Source organism: Meles meles, chromosome 12 (genome assembly GCF_922984935.1).
Source record: "Meles meles chromosome 12, mMelMel3.1 paternal haplotype, whole genome shotgun sequence".
NCBI lineage: Eukaryota > Metazoa > Chordata > Mammalia > Carnivora > Mustelidae > Meles > Meles meles.
In genome coordinates, this window is record NC_060077.1 from 30,055,311 (window position 1) to 30,075,967 (window position 20,657).

At 57.2% G+C, this 20,657-nt stretch overlaps 1 protein-coding gene across 1 annotated transcript; it reads left to right on the plus strand.

Annotated features, from left to right (window-relative positions):
- The first annotated feature begins 9,059 nt into the window (after positions 1 to 9,059).
- Positions 9,060 to 20,356, plus strand: GGT1 (gamma-glutamyltransferase 1). The gene is made up of 12 exons (XM_046024580.1): positions 9,060 to 9,236; positions 9,850 to 9,980; positions 10,146 to 10,232; positions 13,022 to 13,214; positions 13,793 to 13,950; positions 15,155 to 15,304; positions 15,852 to 15,988; positions 18,577 to 18,764; positions 18,954 to 19,081; positions 19,181 to 19,293; positions 19,366 to 19,479; positions 20,026 to 20,356. Exons 1-12 carry the CDS (start codon positions 9,073 to 9,075, stop codon positions 20,170 to 20,172), a joined length of 1,710 nt encoding a protein of 569 aa, XP_045880536.1. The 5' UTR covers positions 9,060 to 9,072; the 3' UTR covers positions 20,173 to 20,356.
- Positions 20,357 to 20,657: the final 301 nt, after the last annotated feature.

Here is a 20,657-nt window from a genome sequence, read left to right on the forward strand (position 1 = left end):
ACCTTGGGAAGAACTTGCCGACCAATCAGTCTTGCCGTCTTTGAAGATGCTGAGGCCGGGGCGCCTGGGTGGCTCAGTGGGTTAAAGCCTCTGCCTTTCGCTCAGGTCATGATCCTAGAGTCCTGGGATCGAGCCCCGCATCGGGCTCTCTGCTTGGCAGGGAGCCTGCTTCCTCCTCTCTCTCTGCCTGCCTCTCTCCCTACTTGTGATCTCTATCTGTCAAATAAATAAATAAAATCTTTAAAAAAAAAAAAAAAAAATTTGAAGATGCTGAGGTCCCTGTCAGGGAAGGTATGCAAGCTAACCTTTCTGGGGTGTTGGAGATAGGATACCAGAGACCAAACATTTGAGACTCTGTGATCTTAAAGTTGACTAAGATGCTGTGATGTTGGGCATCAAAGTCACTCCTGTTCGGCCAGTTTACTAAATGTCTCCTTGGTGCATATACCGTGGGACACTAAAGGTCTGGGGTAACATCAGGTGTCCTGGCTCCCAGTGGGCCCTGAGATCCTGTCCCAGCAGTTCTGGAGGGACCGGACCTCCCTCCTGGCTCAGGCTCACGCACGGTGAGCCTCCTGACTGCATTTTGGGAGGTGGTGTCTCTACCTACCAGGGGTGGCCCAACCAGGGCCTGAGGCCCACCTGGCACTTCTCGAGGCTCAGGCCCAGCCCCTCCCAGGACCTGACAGCAGGGTGGGGCGCGGTGGAAGCTGCAGTGAGGTTCTACTTTCAGGAAGTGGTTTACAGGGCGTTCCCTTTTCCATGGGTCACTCACTGTCCTACCTTGCAGCCTTGGGTAAGTTTCTTTCTCTCCCAGGCTGTGGTTTCCCTTGAGCACCCTTCTTGCCCCACCAATGCCTTGTTTTCGCAGACACAGAGCTGGGGCAAACCCAAGACCATCAGAGCAGGAAGGGCCTCGGAGGCCACCTTTGTTCCTCATTTCTCAGAGGAGGTGGACCAGGTGCCCAGTCCCCCAGCCCCTTCTGTCTGACCAAGGGCCATAGGGCATGCTAGGTTGCTGATGCCTGCACAAGTAGGGGTGATTAGGAGATAAAAGGCATCCGGATGATGGGAGGCACCCCTCATGCAGCCTTGGCAGTTATCCCTGGCTGGAGGCCAGCCTCGCCCAAGAAACTCTTCAGGGAACAAGGACACGGAGAGCCCATCTCAGCAGTCCACAGCCCTCCGCACTCCCTTCTTCCCACAGCCGTTATCGTCTGGTCATCCACCAGGGTCTTAATGAGTGAGCTGGGGTTAATGGGTTACCCAGCCCAGGTGATACATTCACCAGCCTTCTGGGCCTCTCAAAGTCTAGACCCATTGGCCTGGCCTTCAGGGTCTGAGCTCAGCCACTTCCCTTATTAGCATTGACACCTCAGGTCTCAGGAAGGGCCCAGGGAGGTCAAGAGTTTCCCTTGTGCCCTCAGTACTCCCAGCCTTGCCTCCAGCGCCAGCCTTCAGGTTTCCTCCGTTGGGCATGTCCTACCCAACCCAATCCCAGCTCTGCCGGATTCCTAAGGCCCCCGACATGGTGTCTGCCTCTCCTCCAGGGTCCCGGGGGCCTCCTCCTCTCTAGCTGACCATGCTAAGCCCATCTCCAATCCTGCTGGGGGCTCCTGAGAAAAGCATCTGTATAGACAAGGCTTAGATGAGGGAATGAATGAAAGGAGGAGTTTAAGCCCCGGTCGTGCTAAGGGTGGCCAATCTGGCGGGCAGCAAGCCATAAGTGGGTCTCAGAGACACAGGTAGTCTTGGGCCTGCCAGTCCTGTGGGGGCACCCACCCTGTCTTATTTGATGGGCCAGAGCTGGTAGGGGCCTGAGCAGACAACTCCATCTCCTACCCTTACCCTGAGTCTTCCCTCAGCCTTCCTGCTCACCACCCAACAAATTTAGGGGATGAGGAAAGGCTCCCCTGGGTCATGTGATTCCCTTCAGTCCAGGTGACCAGGGTGCTTGGAGTGACAGCCCCTAGACACTCCACCTGCAGCCCTGAGGGTCAGGGGAGAGCATGTCTGGAGGAGCATTTCCTACTACAGAGTCAGGAGAATCTTAGGCTCCTCAGCCTGCTGGGGCCTCAGATGCTTACACTCCCAGCCCCAATGGTGCAGGTATCTGTTCGCACACCAACAATGTGTGACCCCTGTCCAGACAGCGTAAGTTGGGGGGAGCCCACCTCCTTCCAGGGGACCTTTGGCCTGACCTGCCTCTGCCTGAAACCTGGTCTTACTCAGCCTCACCGAGGCCTCCCAAGCTCAGGTCTCTCATTCAGTGTTAGGGACCTTACTGGACTCAAAGAAGCCAGCAGCTGACCCAGGTCACACAGCCCCAGGGACAGGACTGGGAGCCAGCCTAGTTCCCACCTGGAAAGGTTCCTGTGCCTTTAAAGCCTCCCTCCACCCAAGCCGGCAGGGAGAGGGAGGGGAGGAGTTGGGTAACAGCTGGGCACCAGGGACTCCCTCTCCTCTCCCTGCTGGAGAGCAGCAGAAGGACCAGCCCTGGAGCCAGGTGAGCTGGGAGCTAGGGGCTTCTGAGGGTGTCTCAGGGCTCTGGGACCCCAAAGGACAGCTTGTCCTTTCTGAGCTACTGGACATTGTAGGTTGGGGTAGCTCAGGCTTAGGGCCTCCTGGAAGCATCTAGAAGCGTGGGTTCCATTTCCAGCTCTGCCATGTGCTGGCCTCTACCTCTCTAGCCTCAGTTTTATGCACCTGAGTAATGGGGGTGAGCTGAACTTCAGGGTGAAGGGGTTGAGGCTGGTGTGAGTGGATCCTGCAAAGGGGTTGCACAGGAATTTGTCTGACTGGCTCTAGGCTAGGGGGCCTCTGCTTTTTTGTCTGGTAAGAGGACTCGAGGCTGCCTGTCCCGGCTTTGTGGCTCACTGTGCCACAGGTGTGGGCTGGGTAGAGGAGGGCTGTGTAGAGCTGCTGGACTTCTCTAAGGAAGCCTTTGAAGAAGGCACAACACCCCGGAAGTGGACTTTTGGAATTAAGAGAGAGGAATGCAGCACCGAGAAACTGAGATCCAGGAAGATCTGGAGAGAGGGAGCTGTGATGGGAACTCTCTCCTCCGGCCACGCTTGGCCCTACCCGGGGCTCTGGTTTGTGGCTGTGAGGGGGTGTGGGGCAGGTTCAGTTGTGCAAGGGGTCATTGCACAACTCTAGGGGGCACCCACCACCTGGTCATTGCAGATGTGTATAGCTGTTTTGACAGGTATCCGGTTTGATGGCTATCATGCACCGGAGAAGGAGCTTTTTCTAATTCTCAACCTTATGCCACCAGGGTGGGCTGTGAGGGAGACAGATCCCAACCTGGGCTTTGGGTAGTGTGGTAAGCTTCCCCTTGAGGGGTGTGGCCCAGGAAGCTGCTGAGAGCTGTATGTTCTCAGGTCTGGGGTGGGGGGGGCGGGAGGGTGACTCCAGTGTGGGTTCTGGGCCCACCTGCTGGTCCAGGCGCCTCCCCCCACCTGGGGCCAGCTGATTTTGCATGAGCTGCTTCAACCTAACCCTTGGCTTCCTATTTGTGAATGGGTCTGGGGTTGTGCCCCAGTTTCACCCCTGGAGCTCGGAGGTTGTGGGGACACAGTCGTCAAGCTGGGTTGGAGGATTAACAGAGAAACTTCAGTCTTCCTCTGAGATTTCCATGAGCAAGCTACTCCACTCAGCCTAGATTCAGTGCCTGTGTGTGTGTGTGTGTGTGTGTGTGTGTGTGTGTGTGATAAAGTCAGTATCTCTGGTGGACGAGGCTTGTACCTTACTGGGGACGGGGAGCTTACTATCTTACGTGCCTCAGTCAGGAACTATGGGGTGTGGAGGAGGCTTTTCAGGCCAGCGCCTGCAGCGTTTTCAAGGGTGACATGGTTTCCCCAGACGACACCCCTCAGGTCTCTTCTGTCAGTGTATAGGGCTTTTGGTGGGGAGCTGACAAGAAGAGAATGGGACACACTCAACATGTGAGGAAGGTTCTTTGTTCTGTAAATCATGCCTTTGGGTTTTTTGTTTTCGGTTTTTTTTTGGATTTTTATTTATTCATTTGAGAGAGCTCGAGAAAACGGGCAGGGTTGGGTGAGAGCTGAGGGACAAGCAGACTCCCTGCTGAGCACGGGAACCCAATGCAGGCTCTGTATCACAGCACCTGAAGATCATGACCCGAGCTGAAGTCAGTCAGATGCTTAAACCGAGTGAGCCACCTGGGCGCCCCCAACAGCCCTCGTTGGCACAGCCTTTAATGAGACTCCTTTCCTCCTGACTCCCCTCCCTGGAACCTGCAGCTACTGCTAGGCTTCTGTCTGTGCCCCCAGGCAGCTCTCCACCGCCCCCATCCCCCCATCTTGCCCCAGGTCAGGAGTTTCCTGTTGGGATCACCTGTGGGGTTTAGGCCACCCTTTGCCCACTAACACATTCTTTTTTTTTTTTTTTTTAAAGATTTTATTTATTATTTGACAGAGAGAGACACAGCGAGAGAGGGAACAGAAGCAGGGGGACTGGGAGAGGGAGAAGAAGGCTTTCTGCCGAGCAGGGAGCTGGATGTGGGGCTCCATCCCAGGACCCTGGGATCATGACCTGAGCTGAAGGCAGACACTTAACCCACTGAGCCACCCAGGCGCGCACCCCCCCTCCCCACACACATTCTTCCTACCCTCCTGCTGCAGCAGATACTGCCTTGTCTTATGCCTTCCCAGGCGGGTGGAAATTGCTGAGCAGGCTCAGGCGAGGGACAGAGCCCCGTGTCTCTCCACTATAGACCCCTCCTAGCCGACTGCCCTACTGTGCAAATCCCCTGACATCCTGGCTGGCATCTAGTCCTCAGGGACGGGGTCATGGGCCTTGGTCCCTGGATCTTGCCCTGGTCTGCAGGTAATGTCCAGGAAAAAAGCTTAGTCATGGCGCCCCCATCCTGGGGCCATGGAGGATTTCCATAGGAATGCATTTTTCTGTGGATTTCATCCCAGACCTTGCTCAAGGGCATGAGGTGAGAGGACAAGACTTGTCTTTTTTTTTTTTTTTTTTAAGATTTTTTTATTTGACAGACAGAGATCATAAGTAGGCAGAGAGGCAGGCAGAGAGAGATGAAGGGAAGCAGGCTCCCTGCCGAGCAGACAGCCCAATGCGGGGCTTTATCCCAGGACCCTGGGATCATGACCTGAGCTGAAGGCAGAGGCTTCAACACACTGAGCAACCCAGGTGCTCTTGTGACTCAGTGTGGGCAGCTGTTACCTGGTCAGCCTCTGTCTCTCTTCCTGCTTATCAGCTGGCGCAGCCTTGCAGGATGGTCATGGATTAGACATTCTAGATGGAGGCTAGGGGGCTCCCAGGCAGCCTAGATGCACCAGGTGGGGGGCCAGGGAAGGAGTCATGACTTGAGGAGTGGTTCACCCTTATTCTTGGCAAGTGGAAGCCAATGGGGCATGGGAAGCAGAGTCCAAGGTCCCCTGGGCTGGGTACGTATCTGTTCCTGGCTCAAGATCTCATTGTTGTGCTGGTCAGGGACACAGAGCACCTTGAGGGCAGATATGGGCTGGCCAGGTGTGTACTGCTGGCTGTAATTTGCACCAGCTCTGGCCCTCTCTGGGCCCTGCCTTTCCATGCTGCTCAGGTGGTTTCTTGGGCCTGAGGCACTAACATTCCTGCACAGCCAGTGGAACTGGTCTGGACTCAAGGCCTCAGGCTGTGTTCCAGGAAGGCACCATTGGCATCTGCCTGAGCAGTGTGGTAAGGGCTCTCAGGTCCTGGTTCAAGGCCATTGTGTTTGGCCTTGGAGTTCAGGAGCTCTGAACAGGGACAGAATGAGCCAGGGGGGTACCCAGCCCAGGGCTTGCTGACGGGGCGCTTGCCAGTGGATTTGCCCTTTGGGGGGAACCAAATCCAAGAGAGCAGGGGAACCCTCTGCCTCTGTCACCACACCTCTCCTTCCTGGCTGGAGCCACACTCCTCACCCCCTGCCGTTGTCATGGGGACCCCAAGAGTCCCTGCTGTCATAGCACCTCCTATCTCCTGCCCAGGGCCCTCCCAGGACTGTGTGAACTTTAGTCACTTAGGGACAGGCCCAATCACTGCGCCTCCCTGCTGCCATGACGTCAGATTCTGGGGCTGTCCTCCCTGCCAGACTTGATCTTTTAGAGGACAGTCTATTCTCCACCCTACTCAGACACCTTCAACTGCCCCATGGGGTTGCTGGGTGTCCCCCGGCAAGCCGCTTGCCCCCTCGGGGACTAGGTGAGCAAGAGAGTTCCTTGGCCCTCTCTTACCCCTTTCCTGTCCCTGCTCCTCCTTGGAGGTACCCTCCCCCAGATCCCAGTCTAGTCCAGAGGCCCCTGGCTCAGTCCAGGGGCTGCAGGCGTGGCTCTGGGCCACTCCTGGCAGTGGGGGGGCCCAGCTGGAGCTGTGGCCCAGACTTTCCCAGGCAGACAAATCTGGCTGTGTCCCAGCCCAGAGCTTCTTCTGAGGAACAGGGAGTTTTCTTGGGCCCCTGCCAATCCCAGGCCTCAGGTAAGCCCATTAGGGTCATGAGGAGTGGGGTGGGGGTTTGAGGCCAAGCACTGTGCCTGGCCTCAGTTTCCCCTCCTGACACCAACTTGGGTGAGAGCCATGCCTCTGGGCTTGGACGTTATTTTAGTAAGGCTTTGAGAAAAAATGTGGGATGTGGGAGGGGGGTGGGAAACGGAAGCCCAGTCCCCCGCAGGGTGTCTTCCGCAGGGCAGGAGACATCTGCCTGCGGGGCTTGGCTAGGCCTCCCTGTTGTCCTGCCCAGGAAGCAGAGGTTGGGGGTCAGTGCTGTCCACCCCTAACCATACTCCCCGGCAGTTTGAGCCTTGCTGGGTGTCCCCTGTCCCTCCAGAAGCCCACTTGAGCCCTTGAGTGGATGGATGGATTGACAGAGATGGACAGACAGAAGAGACTGGAGTATAGACCACAGGAAGTCATAGCTGGACACTACGAGGCCGGAGGGGAGAAAGGAGGGCCCTGAAGGGGGATCTTGGCTCATAGCCCCATGGCCAGGAGAAATGAGGCAATGCCCGCAAGGTGCCTAGTGGATGGGACTGGAGGGCCTCTTTGGCAGGTGTGGCTGTGCCCATGCTGGGAAGGGGGTCACTGGCCTTTCCTACCCCACCCCCATCACATGTGATGGGGAAGTTCTGTGTTCCTGGCCCAGCTCCTAAGGCCCCTTGGACCTCCAGCACAGCTGTTTCTACCAGAAATCCTTAACCCTGCTCCAGCCACCCTGGGGTGTGCTCCGAAGCCTATTAGGCCTGCCGGGGGGCAGAGGGCATAGACTGTCCCCTGGAATAGTGGCAGGGGAAGGCTCTGGTTGGCACTTTGGAGAGAGCCTTCTGCTTTTTGGAGGACGAAGGAGCAGGTGACCCTGATGGTAGGGAGTATGGGGAGGTGGCTTTGCAGAAGTCCCACCAGAAAGGATTCAGTCAAAGTGGAGAGAAGAGGCCAGCTAGAATCCTGCTGGGGCTGTAGGGTAGTGTCTGCTTTGTGGCTGCCCGCTGAGCCTGGGAGGGGAAAGCCCTTCCGTGATGGCTAGCTTCTGGATGTCCCTGACGTGGGGTGAGACTCCATTCCTAGACCGTTTCTGGGACACCACTTCTGGCCCTGGAGCTCAGGCCCTCTGAATAGAGACAGAGCGAACCAGAGGAGTCCCAGCCTGGGGTTTGTCGGCAGACACCACCCCGCCTCCCGGAGGTAACTGAGATTGCACCTGTAACCACAACTGTCCCTCCTTGCGGGGGTCACACCCCTTGACTGCTGCCAACACCCCAGGGACCCAAAAGCTCGCCCTGTCTCTCCCTGCACCATGGGGAAAGGAGCCAACAGGGAAACAGTGAGCAGGAGGCAGACCAGCTTCCTTCTGCCCACAAACCCTCCTCGCCGACTCCCCCCCCCCCCCCCCCAGGCCTCCAGGGCATCACTCTGGTAGCCAATGACAATTACAGCCAATACTCCCCGAGCACCCCACCCTTTCCAAGTCACTTAACCTCTACAACATCCCCCTGCAGGATGCCTCAGTCATTCGTACGGGACAGGTGGTCAGTGACGTGCCCAGGGCCCCACATCAGAGGGGGCAAGACTCAGATGGGCTGAGCTTGCTCTCCAGCCTGCTCGCCCCATCCCCTTGGCCAGGCACACGTGGGCTTCACCACTTTGTCATATGACACTCACACCACTGAACCCGGGCCCGGCTCTGGGCAAACCCTCTCTCGGCTGTGCCTGGAGATCTCCCACAAACGTGAGAGCAGTTGACAGCCTCCTCTTCAACCCTAGAGTTCATCTGGAGGCAGAGGAACCTCACAGAGCTCCCGGGGTTGGGGAACCGACTCAGGGTGTTTCAGGTATGCTATCTCAGTTTTCAGGAAAACCAGGAGGCTACGGGGTTGCGGTGTCTCTCTGGAGCAGATCCTGTGGCCACGGGCACCTGCCGTGTGTGAGGGAGACCCCCACTATCTCATCAGCTGCTTCAGCTAACCCCGCCCCCACTGCCCCATTTTTACAGCCACCTCTGCGGGCAAGGCGTGGGGCTCCCATCCCCTGAGAAAGGTAGGCCCCTACCCTGTGGCCCTCAGCTAACGATTGCAGGAGGAGACCATGGAGGTCCTCTCTCTGAACCCCACAGTCTGTGGCAGGACCCTGGGAGGGCCCATGGATGGTACTGGCTCTGGGCTGAGGTGGGGGTCACAGAAGGAATCAGGCCAGGCTTGCCCCTCCTGGACGTCCACACTTGGCCATGGCTCCCACTTTGGGGGATAGATGAGGCTGTGTAGAAGCAGGGTCACATGGAATCTGGGGGCTTCCAGAAGAGGGTTCTGTTGGACATGGGGTCCTTACTGGAATGCGGCCCTGAGGATAAGCAGGGAGATTTGGGAGAGCACAGATGGGGTCAGGAGATTCTGGTGGAGGGAATGGCATGAGCAAAGGTCTGGGGGCTGGAAGAAGACACAGGGATGTGTTTCTGAGGCTTGATCTTGGCCTGTGCCCTGTGAAGGTGAGGGTCAGGATGTGTCCAGAGGCAGGCCAGTGGTAGGCCCCTGACTCTGTTAACCTCCACCTCCCACCCCAACCAGGGCCTGCAGAGCCATGAAGAGGAAGTATATGTATCTGCTCCTGGTGGCCGTGGTCCTCGTGCTCTTCCTCATCATTGGCCTGTGCGTTTGGCTGCCCTCAGCCTCCAAGACACACAACCATGTCTACCCCAGGGCGGCCGTGGCTGCTGACGCCAAGCATTGCTCGGAGATCGGGAGGTGAGCAGACAGGGCATGGGAACCCAAGAGGACCACTGCAAGTGGATCTGGCCCAGACCCTCATCCCTCTGAGACGAAGTTTCCCCACCTGTCCCTGAGCTACCTGGACAAGGGGTGCCTGATTCACACGGAACTGCGTGTCCTTTCCTTGGAACTTCTCAGCAGCCTCTGGTCAGGGCAGAAGGGGACACTGACTCCAAGAGCAGGGTGTGGGTTTCCCAGGGCCTAGCTGAGCCCCATTTTCTCAGAACTAAGAATCTCCATCTCTTTGGATCAACTGTTGTTTTATGCTGTTTTTGACACCTGTCTCATATTATCTATAAAGATCAGTTCCCACTCAAAGACTTAAACAGGAAAAAAAAGTTACCAATAAAAGTAACAATTTTCCCATTTTCTTTCTATTATAAAATGCATGTTCATCTCTTTGCTTGAAAAGGAAGACCATACAGGCCCATTGGCTTGAGAGTTCTATGCAAAGTCCCAGAACTGGGGGCTCTTCTTCCCTCCTGCTTTGGGCAGGGTGGCCTGACAGGGTGGAGGTGGGTGGCAGGTGCCCGTATTGGGGGTTCGGGGAGCCCACAGGTGCTCACTGCCCCCCATGTGCCGTGGATAGGGACGTGCTGAGGGAAGGCGGCTCAGCGGTGGACGCTGCCATCGCGGCCCTCCTGTGCGTGGGGCTCATGAATGTCCACAGCATGGGCATCGGGGGCGGCCTGTTCCTCACCATCTACAACAGCACCACACGTGAGTGCCCCCAGGGAGCAGGGTGGGGGTGGTGAATGGTAGTGGCTGTCTAGCTCAGGCTGGACTTGGGCTGGGGGCAGGCAGGGCTGGGCGGCCCCTGGGCTCACACCCTTGGGTGAGGAGGGTTGGTGTGGGTCTGGATTGCCCGCCTGCTTCTCCTTCCAGGAAAAGTTGAGATCATCAATGCCCGCGAGGTGGCCCCGGGGGCGGCCTTTGACAGCATGTTCAATAGCTCGGAGCAGTCACAGGAAGGTGAGGTGCAAAGTCAGGGTGTGGGTGCAGAGCTGGGCTGAGCTGCTGGGGAAGGCATGGGCCTCTGGGGCTGGGGACATCTCTGGTTGGGCTGATGCCCACTGTACCCATCCCTTCCTGGCCCCACAACACCCTCCCGTAATGAACAGTCAAGACCATCATCATGGAGGGAAAAAGAGGTGGAGCTTCAGTTATTTTCGGGTCAGGTCCCTACATAGTCACCCAGTGTTAGTAGAGAATAAGTATTTCAACAGCTAGCACATACCGGGCGTCACTGGGGCCAGCACTTTGCTCAGCTCTTTTCGCCAGTGAGCCCCTTGAATCCTCCCTTGTATGCTTGGGAATCCAGGAAAGTGCTGTGTTGATTCTCATTTTACAGGTCCAGAGAGGTAGTGCAAACCAACTGAGGTCACACAGCTGGGTGGTGCTGAGGCCAAAATTGGACCCGGGCTGTTGAAACCTTGTGTTTTTCAAAGGCATCCAAGTCATTCATTTGTTCGTTCATTTGTGGGGTTAGCTCTTGAGAGACAACAGTCTGTCTTTTTTAACAAAGTCTTATGCAGAGAAGAGGCCCGTAGTTTTCCCATGCAGCTGCGGGGAAGCCAGTGGCCACCAGGGGGTGCTGCTCCCAAGGACTCAAACGGATTGCAGGCTAGGAGGTTGGAAGCAAAAAGTTCTGGCTGTTGGCTTAATAGATCCCATCTCCAACTGCAGGTTCTGCCCCTCAGCCCTGGGCGGTAGGCAGGGCCCTGCGGATAGCCCGGCCCCCTTAGAGTCCTCTCCAACCTACAGAGTCTTTGAATTCCTATATCCCTTGGGAACCTCTGAATGGGTAGAAATGAAATTCACTGGCATCTTACAGGCTTAGCACCTTAGGGGCCCTTGGAATACATTTATTTAACCAGGACTTGTTGGGTACCTCTTAAAATGTCAGGGGCTGTTCCCCAAGCCAGGGGACAAAGCAAAGGCAACAGGCGAAATCCGAAATCCGTGGCCAAGTCGAGCCAGGATAGCAGAGGCAGGGAAGAGCCAGATGGCATCGATTCACCAAGTTCAGCACGCTCGGGGACAGGCTGACTAAGCAAAGACCCAGAAGCTGGAGTGGAGTGAGGGGAGCTGTGCTGGTGTCCGGAGGCAGAGCAAGTGGCCCACGCGGTGACCAGCGAGGCTGCACTGGCTGACCCCAGGGCCAGAATGGCTCAGATGGCGTCAGACCTCGTGGGTCATTGCGAAGACCCTGCTTCTTGTCGGAGAGAGGGAGCAGTGTCTCTCGGGGTGTTTGTGGGGGTGGATCTGGGGTAGGTTGGACATAACCCCTTGAGCTGCTGCAGAAGGGTCAGGAGCAAGCGGCCTGCCCGTGAGGTGACCTGTCAGGAGGTCACCATGATATTCAGGGGGAGAAGATGGTGTTGGGAGGTGGTTGGTACTCAACATACCTGGAATGGGGAGCCTCTGCGTCTGCTGATAGGTTGGGTGTGACACATATGCCAAGTGTCCTGAATGCCCAGTGTTCGATCTGCACCCGGAAAGAGGGGGCATCCCTAGCAGAGAACAGAAAGGCTGTGGGGAATGGGTTTGGGAGATAGGAGTTGCGTTTTAAGCGTGTTAAGTTCGAGATGCCTTTTAGGGGTGGGCAGCCGCGTCCTCAGGTCTGGCCATCAGAGGAGCAGGCCAGGCCAGAGAGTATATGTGGAGTTGTGAGCACATAATGGAGCTTCAAGTTCAAGTTCAAGCTCTGATCTGGGGAGTAGACAGCAGAGACTCTAGGAGAACCTGGCACGTGGGATGCAGAGGTGACCCGGCAGGAGAGATGGGCCAGGTAAGGTGAAGTTGAGAGAAGACCGGGGTCTGCCAGTATGGGGGTCAGTCGTGGCTTTGGCGAGCAGGGTGGTGTGAGACCTGATTGGCCCAAGGTCGGGGAGGCATTTATTTAAGGTGGCAGGGATTACGGGCTGGGTATCAGACCTTCTGAGATGTGCAGACATGCAGATCCTAATACCCTGGCTCTTGTGCCCAACTTCAGGTTGTTATGAACCTAGACACTGCCTAGTCTGGGGGTAGCTGAGATGGCCCTTGTCATTCAGGGGTGAAAACAAGAGGGTGTCTGGGAGTGGGGGCCGTGGCTGTACCTTTCTGCATCAGTATCCAATTTAGGGCATAGTGGGCCGTGGGGGTAGGTGGGGATCAGGGTCTATAGGTGTTTCCAGTGGAACTATGGGCTCCTCTAAGGAGTGCTTTGTGGTCAGATGGGGAAACTGAGGCCCAGAGACTGTAAAGGGCAGGGGTTTGGGCTCAGGTCTTGGTTCTGGGACAGTAGAGGGGAGAAAGGTAGAGATCTTGCCTTGGAACTGGCTCAGCGTCAGGGTGGCCCCGGGCTTGCACTGGGGAGTTCTGTGGGTTCTGGTGGACCCCTTGAGTCTGTGGGCGAGGAAGCTCAGACTGAGAGATGGCAAGGGTCTGGCTTCCCCACAGTCTTGTGTGCAGCTGTGGCCTGGCACAGGATTTCAAACCTGGTGGCCCCCCCGCAGAGGCAGTCATCTCATCCTTGGACAGCAGAATCCAGCAGAAGGAACCACCTCTCCCTGACCTGTGGCCTCCCTCGCATGTCCCTAACCATCTACACTCTTGCCTGCTGAGTCCGGATAGGACAATGACATTTTTTTCCGAAAACTCACTGATCCCATCTGGGGACTGTACCTAGGTTGTGGTCTGAGAGAGCATCCCTCCCGGTGTCCCCAGACTAGAGCCACTAACTGTGTGTGTGTGTGTGTGTCCCTGTCCCTGTACAGGGGGGCTGTCGGTGGCGGTTCCCGGTGAGATCCGTGGCTATGAACTGGCCCACCAGCGGCACGGGCGGCTGCCCTGGGCTCGCCTCTTCCGGCCCAGCATCCAGCTGGCCCGCCAGGGCTTCCCTGTGGGGAAGGGCTTGGCAGCAGCCCTGGAGAAAAGACGGGCAGTCATCGAGCAGCGGCCTGCCCTGTGGTATGTCTGTGGGGGTTTGGCCTGCCCTGAGCCACAGGCCGGGCAGACATGGCCCAAGGTTCCCTGCAAGCTGTGAATGACTGGCAGGGTGCTTTCAGGAACCTGTGCTGATGGAGGGCTGAGGTCTAGGATACAGGAACCTTTCCTAATGTGCATGGGATCGCATTTTGAGCCTGGTGTCTTCCCAGGCTTGTGTGTCCTAAGTGGCAAGGGCTCTAGGAGGCCTGGACTGGACACCAGAAGATGAGGGCCACACACCCATGGAAGGGTGCTCGCTGTCTTTTTTTTTTTTTTTTTTTTTTTTGAAGACTTTATTTATTTATTTGACAGAGAGAGATCACAAGTAGGCAGAGAGGCAGGCACAGAGAGGGGGAAGCAGGTTCCCTGCTGAGCAGAGAGCCTGATGCGGGGCTTGATCCCAGGACCCTGAGATCATGACCTGAGACGAAGGCAGAGGCTTATCCCACTGAGCCACCCAGGTGCCCTGCTCACTGTCCTTTGATCTCCTGTGATTGGGTGGGAAGTGACTGGCTTAATCCAGCCGGCCTGCCAGCCTCACAGGACTCTCTCTGCCCCAGTGAGGTGTTCTGCCGCAATGGGAAGGTGCTGCAGCAAGGGGACAAATTGACCTTGCCACGGTTGGCGGAAACGTATGAGACGCTGGCTGTGGAGGGAGCCCAAGCCTTCTACAATGGGAGCCTCACAGCCCAGATTATCAAGGACATTCAGGAGGCTGGTGAGTGGGCAACCTCAGCAGCCCGGGGGAAGGAACCCTGAGCCAGAGCTCAGAGGTCTTAGGTCCTCTGGTCCTGCCTTGGCCCAGACTCTAGGCCCTCAGCAGCATCTGGTGGAGGGGTGGGTGTCAAAGAGACGTCTGCACTCAGTGACAGGTGACAAGAATCTACAGATCTTGGTTAGGTCATGACTGAGAGACCAGTGCAGTTCAGGAGAGAAAGTTCTCAGTGGAAGAATACAGTCCTAGGTAGGAGCTCGGGCTGAGGGAGCCTTGACATGCAGGTCTGGGAGGACTTCCTAGAGGAGGTAGTACATGAACTCCAGATGAGGTTGGAGAGAGGAAGAGCTTTCCTGGCAGATGGAACAGGCCAAGGCCCAGAGAAGGTGAGCTTTAATTATCCCCGAGGGTCATAGATGAGGGTGGGCTTGGCGAGAGAGGCCTTGGAGGGGCTGCAAGCAGGGACAGGTTCTGATGAATTTCAGCCAGGCAGCCTGCCGCTGCCTCTCCCTCCCCAGTGTGGATTTCTTTTTTTTTTTTTTAAATTTTATTTATTTATTTGACAGACAGAGATCACAAGTAGGCAGAGAGGCAGGCAGAGAGAGGAAGGGAGAGAGAGGAAGGGAAGCAGGCTCCCTGCTGAGCAGAGAGCCCGATGTGGGGCTCGATCCCAGGACACTGGGATCATGACCTGAGCCGAAGGCAGCGGCTTAATCCACTGAGCCACCCAGGCGCCCGTCAGTGTGGATTTCTTCATACTGTTCTTTTTATCAGAGACACAGAAGAGTGTGATTAGCATGCTGACCTTCAGCGCTGGGGCAGGAAATTAGCCTGTAAATAACCTGGTTTGTCTGGAGCCCATTTCCTGTAGAATTAAGAGTCTCCTTTCACCTCACCCTCTGGGGGAGAGGACTGGGGGAGATAGGAGCAGATATTTTCCACTTAGGGAAGAGGACTCTTGGTTCCGGGGGAAGAGAAGGCGGACCTGGAGGCCAGTGGGGCAAACAGGTGGAGGGCAGCTGGCCTGAGCCTGGCGATGGAGAAGAGGCATCTTTGGGAAGCACAGAGGGACTGGGGGATGAGGCCATGGGGAGGGGGAGGGGCAGGGACCCTCCAGGTGGGCGAGGGCTTTCAGTTTGATGATCTTGTCCTCCCCTTGGGTTTGGGGCCCCGTCCCCATGTCCCCCCACTGAGCTGCTCTTGGCAGGGGGCATCATGACCGCCAAGGACCTCAATGACTACCATGCCAGGCTGATCGAGAACCCCCTGAACATCAGCCTTGGGGACGCCCATCTCTACATGCCCAGCGCCCCGCTCAGTGGCCCAGTGCTGGCTCTTATCCTCAACATCCTTAAGGGTGAGCTGTCGCACCATGAACCTGTAGGAGGCAGTGCAGAGGGACCAGGGCTGTGTGTGTTGCGGGGGGGTGGGGGGGGGGCGCGGTGGTCAGGGGCTAAGGGAGGAAGAGGAGTGGTTGGGAAGTAAAAACGGTGTGGAGGAGCATCCTGGGCTGGGAACAGCCCCTACAAGGGCTTAGGGGTGACAAGGTCTGTCTGCCTTGCCCAGTTACCCAGTGCTGGAAGTTCACAGCTAGTGGGTGCGGGGGGGCTGGTCCAGAGGACGTGTCTGACAAATCTAAGTGGTCTTCTGGGACCAGGTAAGACTGGGTCACCCTTCTAGCTGGACATTTGAGACCCAGGTCCAGAGGTCCCTTGCCTCATTCCATCCTTCCATTCCTCCAAAGTGTCCACTCGTCGTTATTCAACGTTCCCCTTCTCAAGCTGGGCCAAGCAAAGAGATTCAGGGAGGTGTGAGCCTACCTGGGAACACCCAGCTGTCTTGGCCAAGCTGGGGTGTCCCAAGGGCCCTGGGACTGCCGGTGTGTCCCATCTCTGCTCCATCAGGGTACAACTTCTCCCGGGCGAGTGTGGAAACACCCGAGCAGAAGGGATTGACCTACCACCGCATTGTGGAGGCCTTCCGGTTCGCCTATGCCAAGAGGACCCTGCTTGGGGACCCCAAGTTTGTTGATGTGATGGCGGTAAGAGGCAGGGGTGGTAAGAGGTCCACGATGGGTGGGGAGGGCCTCTCATGGAGGTGCCACGATGGTTCCCTGGGCCACCCCAACCTCACACATGCTGAATTAATCCATTCCTACCACCGACTTTGGTGGTGGGCCTACCATGTGCTGGATGGACTGGCGACCCCGAGTTTAGTCCTCTGCCACAGGGAGCTCGCAGTGTGACAAGTCGGCAATGAGTAATTAGTGGCCCCTATCCCTGGCCACGCTCACACCTTGGGGGCTGTACCCCTGGTCTGGAAGCTTTTGGAGTGTTCACTGCTGAGCTGAGGAATACGTAGGGACATCTCGACCCTCGAGGATGATGAGGAGGATGGAGGAGGGGCAGGGGTGGGGTCTGGGTGGCAGAGGCCTCAGCGACCAGCTTGTTGGTCACATCCAGCAGCTAACCCTTCCCTGATCCCCACCCAGGCCCTGCACAGCCCGACCCACTCACAGCCAAATACCCCAGTTCCAGGCTGAGCCTTCACTGAGCCTCCCATCATGGTGCCCCTTTACCTACTTGGATCCCCCATTCTGGGGTAGACCTGCAGACCCCCTCACACTGACCTGTGCCTCTCAGCTGCCGCTCTGCTCTCCTAGATCTCTCTTCTTTCCTGAGGACCATTTCGTGCTACTCCCCGTGGCCGCCAGGGACCTGGACACTCATCCCCCTGAGGCCACTGCATTGCCTCCCTCTCTCTCTGCAGCCCCCGCCCCTCTGCTCCTCCACCTGTCAACTCAGCCTCTCCTGCAGCCCTGCGCTCCTTCCAGCATTCCCGTCCTGCCCTTTCTGACAGGTAGTTCTGGAAAGAGGCATCTGCTTGTCGCTGCTGCCTCCCCTTCCTCTGCTTCCACTCAGGGCACACTGGGCCTCTCCATCCCTTTCTCAGGCCCTCTCCCATCAGGCTCTGCCCTCCTCGCTCCACATCCCCCCTGCCAGAACCCCTCACTCCACCCCCCCTCCAGAGTCCAGCCTCAGTTTCCCCTTTGGGTCCCCCTCAGCAGCATCTCACCCAGTTCAGTTGGCCACCTCCTTTCCTCACCTTTCATTTTGCAAAGTTGTGGACATTTTGCCCCATCCCCTTCCTCTCTCCCTGCCTCCATCCACCCCTTTTTATTGACATGTGTGTGCTTTTTGGGGTATCAGATGGTCAGTCCCTGATATCACACTTTAGGTTGTAGCTCCTGAGACTGAGAGATCTCCATACCACCTTCGAGAGGACCTGGCCCATTAGACACCTGTGTTCCCGAGGGTCCCAGGGTTGTTTAGGTCCAGAGCCCATCAGACTCATCCCTCGAAGTCCCTGTTCTGTCCCTCCAGTCTCCGAACCTACAACAGATGTCTGGAGTGTTTTGCTGCTTTTTAAAGCCCAGGGCAGCTGTCTTGCAGAACCATCCCACATCCTGGATTTGACTTTCTGTTTTCTTGGGAGTAGATTCAGGCTGAAAATTATCCCTGTAGGGTGTTGCTGGAAAATTCTGGAGGCATTTTCTTTGCTCAGTCCCCAGGGGCTTTCCTTGTTGGCTCCTCTCTCCTCTCCTCTCCTCTTTGTCCTTACCACCATGGGGACCCTGCTCATGCACACAGGTTGAAGCAGCGACTGGAGGCTGATGGCTCCCTGTTTATCCTCAGCCTGATCTTGCCCATGAACTCCACACACATAGATCCACACCCATCTGCAACAGGAAAGGGCGTGTCTCCAAAATCAAGCTCCTGACTGTCCACCTTCACTGTCCCTTCCGCAGTGTCTACCTCCACAGTCAAATGGCCTCTCCGCACTGAAGGCTTTGGGACCGTTGGTTCTCTCCCTTCCACACCAGCCCCCATCTCTCACTTGGTTGATGCCATAGCCTCCCAGTTGGGTTCTACACTACACCCCCACACAGCTGCCAGAGTGATCCTGTGAACTACTGGTGTGCTCCTTCCTCTGTCCCAGGCCCCGGTGGCTCAAAGCAAAAGCCAGACTCCTTATAGGGCCTCTGAAGACTTACTGGGATAACCCCCTGCTAACGTCTCCTACCACCTCTCTCTTTGACCCTATTCACTCTTTGCCTGTCACTCACAGACCTGCCTCAGGGCCTTTGCATTTACCACCAGGCCTCATTCAGGCCTCTTTTCAGACATCACCTCCTCTGAGAAGCCCTCCCTGACAATTCCACTCCCACCTGGTCCTTCTCTATCCCCTTTACCCGGCTTGTTCTCTCCAGCATGTCCCTGCCTCCCTTTATCATCCCTGCCTCCCTTTATCGTCCCTGCCAGAAGGGCAAGGACCCATGTGTGTGTTCCCTGTTAATCCAAACATGCAGTACAAGCTCCATGAATGAACGAATGGTTGAATGGGGCCAGAGTGGGGGCTTGTGGGGCGGACAGACCAATGCTAAGAGTTGCTGGACTGCAGCGGAGGCAGAGCCTGGAAAGGGGATCAGACAGGCTACGTGAGGTTGGGCGTGCAGGAGGGTTGTGGTCAGGGCCATGTTGGGGGCTTCCCAAGAGCTGCTCGCACAAGCCTGTGCCCCCTCCCCATCCTCCCCCCCACCTCCTCAGGCCAGCTCTGGGGTCTCGGCAGGTGGTCCGCAACATGAGCTCCGAGTTCTTTGCCGCTCAGCTCCGGGCCCGGATCTCTGACGACACCACACACCCGACCTCCTACTATGAGCCTGAGTTCTACACGCCCGATGACGGTGGCACAGCCCACCTGTCCGTGGTTGCAGAGGATGGCAGCGCTGTGTCCGCCACCAGCACCATCAACCTCTAGTAGGGCTGCTTGTGTCTCCCAGGAGGGAGCTCCATCAACCCCTTTCATGGTGGGGAAACTGAAGCCCCACCTTGGTAGAGCGCCTGCCCTCAGCCTCCCTGGGCTGGGTGGAGCTTCGGTGGGTGGGTGGGGGCTGGGTGGGGTAGGGGCTGGACCTGGCACAGTTGTCTGATGCGGCTGGTCTGCAGCTTTGGTTCCAAGGTACGCTCACAGGTCAGCGGGATCATATTCAATGATGAGATGGATGACTTCAGCTCCCCCAACATCACCAACCAGTTTGGGGTGCCCCCCTCCCCAGCCAACTTCATCAAACCAGGTGCGGGGCGGGGAGGGACTTGGGTCAAGAGAGGGCTGGTGCCCTGGGCAGGCAGCTGACCAGCATCTCTGTCCCTGCCCGCCCATCTGGTGACCACAGGGAAGCAGCCCCTCTCGTCCATGTGTCCGGCGATCCTCGTGGGCCAGGATGGCCAGGTCCGCATGGTGGTGGGTGCCTCTGGGGGCACGCACATCACTACAGCCACCGCACTGGTACGTGCCATCTACCTGTCCCCTCCAGCCCCTGCCCCTGGGCCACGCTGACCCCATCCCTTTGCCCTCCAGGCCATCATCCATAACCTGTGGTTTGGCTACGATGTAAAACGGGCAGTAGAGGAGCCCCGACTTCACAACCAGCTTCTGCCCAACACCACAACGCTGGAGAGAGACATTGACAAGGTGGGACAGGGCCAAGGAAACTGAGTCACGAAGGGGGGTCACGGGGGTCCTAGGATGGAGGCCCAGATCTCCTGAGTCATCAAAGAGTAGACTACCAGCCTCTGCCTGGGGCAGATGAACTTCACCTCCACTGCCTGGGCCATCTTTTTTTTTTTTTTTAAAGATTTTATTTATTTATTTGACAGACAGAAATCACAAGTAGGCAGAGAGGCAGGCAGAGAGAGAGAGGGGGAAGCAGGCTCCCCGCTGAGCAGAGAGCCCGACGCGGGGCTCGATCCCAGGACCCTGGGATCATGACCCAAGCCAAAGGCAGCGGCTTTAACCCACTGAGCCACCCAGGTGCCCTGCCTGGGCCATCTTGAACCCCTGTGCAACCTGGGTCAGGCCACTTGCTCCAAGGAGACTCACTAGGCCCAGCTGCCCCCGATTTGTTCTTCCTGGCCCCGGGCTGGAAACGGCACCGTCTGTGTGGTTCAGTGTGGGTCTGTGCGGTTCAGATGGCTTCACAGCCTCTGCTGAGAACTCTCTATCCCCTCCCACCCCCAGGCGGTGACTGCAGCCCTGAAGACTCGGCACCACAACACTGAGAACGCTTCCGACTTCCTCGGTGTGGTGCAAGCCATTGTCCACACGGCCAGTGGCTGGGCAGCTGCCTCAGACCCCAGGAAAGGCGGGGAGCCTGCTGGCTACTGAGTGTTGGGGTGGGCAAGGCTTCCTGGCAAACTAGGGATGAGATGCCCGCTGGGGCCAGAGTGGAACTTGGAGGGATTTGCTTCCCCTGTGAGTGACAAAGCAGTGCAATAAATGGGGGTCGCAGCGTGAGGCTCTGGGCAGCCTTGCCGGCCCAGCTCCCCTATCGCTGGGCCTCAGTATCCTATGTGTGAATTGGAGCTGTACGGTGAGGAAGGGTGGAGAGGCGGGATTCAGAGGTCATAACCTCTCAGGTGCTGGAGCTAGTCTGAGAATGTACACGAGAGCCTGGCCGGTGGGTGAGGGGAGACTCAGACCAATCACTGTCCTTCCTCACCCTGAGCCCCAGGAGCAGGGGGCCAGGTCATCCCTTTTCTGGCCTGGGCCGTGGCACTTCCTAGTATCAGCCACCAGGGGGCGCTGCAGCTCTGGAGTTTACTTGGCCAGCGGGCTGCCAAGAGATGCTTGTAACCCTGCTACCTCGTCTG

Bases quoted from the DNA above. Each gene is read 5' to 3' on its own strand.
- GGT1 (XM_046024580.1), top strand. From the start codon at position 9,073: ATGAAGAGGAAGTATATGTATCTGCTCCTGGTGGCCGTGGTCCTCGTG. The intron at 15,989-18,576 runs GTAAGAGGCAGG...GGGTCTCGGCAG, and splicing joins AGTTTGTTGATGTGATGGCG to GTGGTCCGCAACATGAGCTC. The intron at 19,294-19,365 runs GTACGTGCCATC...TTTGCCCTCCAG, and splicing joins TCACTACAGCCACCGCACTG to GCCATCATCCATAACCTGTG.